Source organism: Ricinus communis, chromosome 6 (genome assembly GCF_019578655.1).
Source record: "Ricinus communis isolate WT05 ecotype wild-type chromosome 6, ASM1957865v1, whole genome shotgun sequence".
Classification (NCBI taxonomy): domain Eukaryota; kingdom Viridiplantae; phylum Streptophyta; class Magnoliopsida; order Malpighiales; family Euphorbiaceae; genus Ricinus; species Ricinus communis.
The window spans coordinates 12,020,636-12,028,114 of record NC_063261.1 but is presented as its reverse complement, the minus strand read 5'-3'; the positions used below and the strand labels follow the sequence as shown (position 1 = coordinate 12,028,114).

Sequence of the window (7,479 nt, the reverse complement as noted above, 5' to 3'; positions counted from 1 at the left end):
CATTACCATCCCTAGCTTGGCCTAATAGATATCACATTCAGCACAAGCCTAAGCCATAACAGTCCAAAGAAGCCATGATCCAGTCATGAAGGTTGCATTCTTTTATGCATTTCAATTACTTGGGGTAAAGTAGGGCAAAACAGTCTGTTGCAAGTACCCTAACTCTCTATTGGGACATTAGCCTTTAAATGGAACGCTAATTCTGAGTATTTAATATCAATTGACCACAAAAATCTCCAAATTCTGATGGATGAATCATCAAGGCTTTTGATGAGATGCAAAGATGATTAAAATATGCAATACCGAAATTTTGTTTTTAACAAAAAACACCCAACTACAAACTAACCATTCCATGCACTGTCAATCAAAGGCAGCCTGCAGAAAAGCAGGGTAAAGGGACACAACATCCTCAATATAAATATTTCGGACCTAGAAGGCTATTAGCAAGAAAGATGTCGAATCATACAAACCTTTCAAGACTTATGACATCTTAATGTAAAAAAGTGCAAGTGCTTGTCCACGGAAAACCGATGGCACCTTCTGAAGGAGTCCGAGGCTCAGATTTTATCCAGCTTTTCAGCCTTGACAATTGGGTTGGCCTTGGCTATAGCATCCCGCGCAGCAGTTTGATAATCATGGGTACAATCATGTTTGTCCGAGTAGCGATGAAGTGAACAGAATACGTTTCCGCATCGACAATTAAAGCCAGTTAAACCAATGCGTTTCCTGCAAGTGCCGCACCTATTTGGAGTTGCTTTCACCACTGTATCACTATCTGTGTTCAGAACCGAGTCCGAAGATGCCAGCGTTGAGCTGAGCATAGACTCTGCTGAACTAGCTTGCAGATCTAGGGCAACAGGCTCATTCCCAGTGTTGCTGGAGCTCCCATCCATAATACACACAGGAGATGACAAAGCAAGTCTAGCCTTCTCTTGATTCAATATGAAGTCCTTGTGGCACTTGGAACACAAGTTCATGGTAGCTGCAGTTCCAAAAAATCCACATCCATTGGCACAAAGCTTTGGAGCTTCAGGAGGAACTTGGCATCCTGTCTCATTGTGCTCCATCACTGTCTCATTGTGCTCCATCACTTGAAAATTCAAGCTTTCCTGCACCAGAATTTCATTATTCAGAAAAAAGAAAAGGAGAACGGATTGAAGGATCAGACATCCAAAGGCAATTATCCCTCTCCGTCCACATCTCAAATCCTCAAATTCACCCAAGTATAAAGACCAAAAATGTTGTGCCTCTCCTAGGCCTTCCTCCGCATCAGCCAACAAAAGATGAACAATTAAATAAAAGTGAAGAGCACTCCTAAATACACAAATATTAAAATTATCATCAAATAACAAGTCACACTACTGGCAAAAAAGCTGCCTCTTTCATCTAGGCAAGAAATGCACCAAAGTTTATCTGTTCTATACCTTTGAAGCAATGATACATATAGATATAGACTTCACCAATAAAAGGGAGGCATTAATGTTATTCGCCAAATAGAAGGAGACTTACACGAGTTGCTTTACTAAGAATAAACATATACTCTGGAACATAAGAGAGGCACATGCTTTTGGTTAAACGATAAAAATACATTTGAAGTACTCCCCAACTGAGAAAAATCTAAAATAAAAAATATCTTGCAGAAATGAGAACAATTGGAAGTACCAATGCCCAAAACTGATGTCAAAGCCATGAGTTCTATTCATGGTCCTCCACATCCTAAAAATATTGACCTGATAAGGACATAACAAGGATGCTGGACATTGACATCAAAAACATTTTTCAATTGAAATTTTAAATTTTTGGATAAGCAAATCAAATAAATTATTTTAATGAGAGAAATAGCAGCACATCTCAACCAAATTCACGATAAATACTAACGGATCCAACCACAGAACTGACATTGGACCTAAGCCTCTCCCGCTCAAATTACATTAATACCCCAAAAGCATTCAAAAAATTCGAATAAAAATAGGAAGGTGCAACAAGTTCTATAGTCTGGGAGTGATTACAACATGATCGAGCTTTAATCTGAGCAACTGAACTCCTAGAGTTCAACATGAGTGGTCTGATGTCATCCTTTTGTCATCAATCCAAAATACATGTGCATCTCCTGTATAATGAATCCATGTCTAGTGGGTTTTTAATAACGAATGGAGTCTAAAGGTTTTCAGAAATCATTCATATAAAAAATATGTAGCAATCATCTAATTGACTTCCGAACGAGCATCAAAACATGTATATATTTAAGATATTGGGATAAAAGAAACTAAGCCCAAAGTTTTAAAGGATGGTAGTGGGAAACATATAAGTATCAAAATGGTGTAATGGTACCGTCTGCTGGTATCATGAATTTTGAAAAACAATTAGCAAATGAAAAAAAATTTATATCGATGATTTTCATTAATAATAAAAACATAACATAAAATTCTTCACAGGCTGATACAATCGGCCATATTGGACGATACAAGCCATATACCAACTACTTCTAAATCCCCCATGTGTAGTGTGTCCATATCGAACCACCTCCTTCAGTTTCCATTATGTAAAAGCCAATATAATAGCTGTCACTTAAATCTCGGCTAGCAAGATGTAGGTTGTCTTTCTTTTGTAATTTGATGGCTTCCACAGTCCCACATAAAGACCATTTAGAGGTTATTGATATTTTTTTTTATATTTTAAATAACTAAATGCCTATAGGCACCGCAAGGTCCAATGCTCTAGCTTTTTCAGATAGCATAAAATAGATGCAGACTACAAGTCACATTCATAATACATGTTCATTCTTTCAAATTGCATTCTCTATATAGTAGACTGACAATAAGGTGCCCCATATTCCATGGTTTTTCTGGGCCTAACATAATTAGGATATCCAAATGCACATCTCCTCTGTCTATAAAAGGAGCCAAGCAAGGTATTTCAGAGAGAAAACAATAGAACACTTTGTTCCAGATAAAAAATCTTAATGGATCAGTAAGTAGTACTATATAACATAGCTGTTTTTACATAAGATTAAGAATGATATGACAGAGAGAAGGATGTGATTGTAATTCAATAAAACCTCTCAAAAACTAATATATGATGTGTTCAATTCCCAGCCCCCTCTCCCCCTTACGGATCAAATAACAGAGGACCAAAAGGTTCCAACACTTTTAATTTTGTCAAGAAATGAACAATACCAAGTTTAGTTAAGGTCCCAAAAGACACATGATTACCACAACCCATCTGACCATATCTTTCAAACAAGAATACAATGTTAAACTATAGTTAATAATCACAATACACAAAATAACTATTCAAATACAAAGGTAGCAAACATAACATCTTATTAAAACAATTCCATAGCTTCAACCACAGAAAGTTCTCAATGCATGCATATACCCTGAAAAGGGGAGAGAAAAGAAACAGGACAAAGAGGGTTCTCAATTTGAATCAAACCTACTGTATAGAAAAATTAAAGGCAGTGGTAGAGCCAAAAATAGATAACAATAATAAGAATAATCAAACCAATTAGGGGTCGTTTGGCATTAACCTCAATTTCTATTTATTTTATTTTAATTATTGAATTTTGAAAATTACTTTTGCAAAAAGTAAATTGATGTTTTTTCTTTTGCAGGTTTATCAGAAGCAGTTTATAAAAATATTTAAAAAATCAATATACAAAATCAAATACAAAATTCTAAACCTATTTTTTCAACTCCCGCCCTAAAATTGGTTTCCACTATTTGATATTCTTTTCTAAATATCAAAGAAAACCACTTATTTATAACTGGATCAAAGCTTTTACGGTTACCTGATTGCAGGGAAGATATTACGACCCTGTAGCTCTGGTGATTCCGAAGTCCTCAAGAAAAACTGTCGCTCAGAGATTCTTATAAAGCGCTTCCCTGCACATCAACATAATCTAAGATACGGAATATCATTAAAACGTCATATTCAAATAAACCCATTTGAAAAAAATACACCATTTAATACAAATAGCAAAAGAAACAGAACAGAAATAGACAGAGACCTGTTTAGCAAATGAAACAGAACATAGAAATAGAGATGGAAACCTGTTACTGAGCAAACAGGAAAGGGGTGGCAGACAGACACACAGGAGAAGTGAAAGGCAGCAGAGGGCAACCAGAAAAAGGTTTATATAACATTAACATTTCTTTAGAGAGGGCAACCAGAAAAAGGTCTATATAACATTAACATTTCTTTAGAGGGCAGTAAAATGATTCAATGTGCTCGGTCCTACCTGTTCCTTACGCGTGGATTTTTTTATTAGACACATTCGAGGTCGGTAGTTAGAGATAAGAAAAAAGAAATTGCACTGAAAAGAAAAAAACAATTATCGTCAAGATAAAAGGCTTAAAGAGAATATCTATTTTGAAGATCTGCAGTTAGTTCCTGCTGATTCAGTCAAAGCTTTGAAAAGTGACGTGATTTCAATTTTTTATTCATAAAAGTATATTTATTAGTAAATTTATAGAAAAATTATTAATAATGTTTTTTGAGATAAAATAGAGCGTGTAATCTCAATGAAAGTAATTTTAATTTATTTTTAAAAACTTAAATTGAATAAAGCACATAATCATTAAGTAATAAGAGATAAATATAAAAATCAAATGTAATTAAGCTTTTAAGTATTTTAAAATCTAAATCTTTGGATTTAGAGTTTCAAATATCCTTTAAATATTCATTTCTCTTCTCATATATATTTTAACTAAAATTTAATTTCATTTATTAAATAATATCATAGTAAATTATTATATATCTCTTAAATTTTGATATTAGTTACATTTTTTTAATTTAAAATTAGATAAAATTACTTTTCATTTTCTTCATTATCTTTTAATTTTCGTTATGAAAATAATCATATATTTTAATTTCTAATCTTTTATTTTTATATTATGCATATAGTTCTATTCTTCATAGGACAATATTTTAATCACTAAATCATTAATTAATAAAACAAAATATATATTTATATTCATAAATTTTGAACTAGTAAGAAATGTATAAATTTCTAAAGGATTACATTATATTCTAACTTTTACTAAGAGATAATAATGTTAGAAAAAAATAATAAAAGATAATAAATTATTCATACAAAGATATATAACTACAAAAAAATTAAACTTTAACTAACAAGGAACAAACTGAATTTAAATAAATAATCAATAATATTATAAATAATATAAACATAAGTATTTTGGTTAATTAACCCCAAAAAGTTCTATTGATAGGTTTAACATAATTGTTCAAAATAAATAAATATATATATATATATATATATATATATATATCTGTGTGTGTATTGCAGTATCTATAGCCATTTAAAATTGTTAAATTATTAAGAAGAAGTATTTTTTTTTCCAATTGAGATTTTAACCTAAAAAATAGGATTTCAAGCTCATTCAGATTGTGTAAATTAGATTATCTTTGAAACAAATAAATTATAAGGATTATAGTACAAAAAATATTTTTAAAAAAAAAAGATATAAATTTAAAAGAACTCTGATAATGAAGTTTCTAATAATACCTCCTTCATTCCCATAAATATCCTATATCTTGAAGTGGTGGAGAAAATCTTGTGACTTCATGTGAGATTGAGAGTGTAGGATTGGAGCTCTGGTGAGAAATGGGAACGGTGAAATACGTGTTGAGGTTGGTTAGCGTCCCTGTTTGGGTGTGGTGTTGTCATGAATCTGTTAGTTGTGAGTGAGTCAGTAGGGGTACATGGCAAGCGGTTATGGGTTCTCTATCCTCTTCTTATTTCTTATCGAATCTGACCTTTTGCTCTAGGCATCCTAATTTGGATTTAAATAATTAGTATAACATTTCGTTTTGTTTCATAAGATAATTAAACTAATCCATAATAATAAACAAATAACATTACATTTTAACATATAAATTAAATGCAATAATTCTAAAAGCTTCCCTAACCCGTAGAATCAGTTTTATTTAAAAGTAGTCTCTTATGTCTTTAGCACATCATATATATTAAAGTTATAAATATTCATAAATATTCATAAAATTTTAATTTTTAGCATAACTTTTTTTTATTTATGGCCTTAATTTCTTTTGTTCTTTCTCCTCCGATGCCTACTGTTTACTCGAAATATTTTTGGGCCAAGCAAAACAATTTTGATACGTTTTCATTTCACCCACTTACATAATTGAGACGGTATAGTTACTAACTCAAACATCTAATATAAGGTGGTGCAATCATCAACCATTATAAATGACCATTGCTAAGTCCATAATATTTATTTTATTGATTCGATTATTTAAGATAGTATAATATAATAATTATTTTTTTGACTTAAATAATTGAGACAGTGTAGTAATTATTTCACTGAATTAAATATTTAAAGTGGTGCAATAAAAAATTATTATGTAGAGATGCTATTAAGTCTCCAATATTTAATTTACTGATTCAAGTGCTTAAGGCGATGCAATATTTACTTTACTGATTCAGATAGTTAAGATGCTGTAATAATTTTTTCAAATACTTAAGGTGGTGCAATGAAGAATTTTGATATAAAGACTTTATTAAATCTACACGTGTAAAATATGGAGTGTGAAAAGGAGTTGAGTGGTTTGAAAAGTTGAAAATAATGAGAGATAAGAAAGAAGTAGAGAAAGAATTATTATGCTGCAAAAAGTTGGAGAGTTTTCCTACATCACTTTCTTGATAACAACTTCATGTGTTCAATTGTTGAGGAGGTTGATTACACCACTTAAATATCCTGAAAACAAAAGAAAAAATTACCATTTTGGTCCTTGATTGCATTTTAGTCCGCAATAGGTAAATTATAAATTTAGTCCCTAGAGGACTAAATTTATTGAATTACATCCTGAAGTGAAAATTATTGAGCAAAAGGCAAAGCCTATGACAATTCAATACCTAGAAGTGGGAAATTAACCAAGACACAACCCAAAGTGGAAATTACAACTTTGTCAATTCCCAAAGCGGAAAATAACCAAGAAGCTAGGGGGAAGTCTCTACAAATGTTTATCTTCGGGCATGGTCTTTAACCAGACAGGCGTGGTCCTTAAGTCAGACGGGCGTGATTCCTAAATCAGATAGGCTTGGTCCTTAAATGAGACAGGCATGGTCCTTAAATCAGACAGGTGTGATCCCTAAAAGTAGACGAACATGGTCCTTATGTCAAAGCCATATAGAATGTCTGCACGAACTTGTCCTTACGAAGTGTAGCTTCTACAGCTTACACTCATATTATTTTTATCGTATACTTAATATTTATGATCTGTCTCAATTTATTTAATTATAAATATTATAAATCTCAAGAAATCAGGGGCAAACTGTTAGCAACCCATTTTCCGGATCTAGATATTGAGAGAATGCGAAAAATCTAATGATGAAAATTACTACTTTTCCTGAGTTTCGAGGGATTAAGGACATTCAAATCATAACTAGGGTTACAGATAATTGAACCAAAAATCAATTTCCAAAATCAATATGGACTA

General features: G+C 31.9%; 1 protein-coding gene across 3 annotated transcripts; it reads right to left on the bottom strand.

Moving 5' to 3' along the window:
* Positions 1–271: 271 nt before the first annotated feature.
* On the bottom strand, positions 272–4,206 carry LOC107260811 (zinc finger A20 and AN1 domain-containing stress-associated protein 8-like). 3 transcript variants are annotated; one of them, XM_015715537.3, is made up of 3 exons: positions 4,053–4,206; positions 3,791–3,884; positions 272–1,109 (listed from the first exon to the last, which is right to left on the bottom strand). In XM_015715537.3, exon 3 carries the CDS (start codon positions 1,086–1,088, stop codon positions 558–560), a length of 531 nt encoding a protein of 176 aa, XP_015571023.1. In that variant the 5' UTR covers positions 1,089–1,109; positions 3,791–3,884; positions 4,053–4,206; the 3' UTR covers positions 272–557. The 3 variants fall into 3 exon arrangements, with proteins under 3 accessions (XP_015571023.1, XP_015571024.1, XP_015571025.1); XM_015715538.3 differs by having other exon boundaries at positions 4,010–4,164; XM_015715539.3 differs by having other exon boundaries at positions 3,791–3,901; positions 4,053–4,140.
* Positions 4,207–7,479: the final 3,273 nt, after the last annotated feature.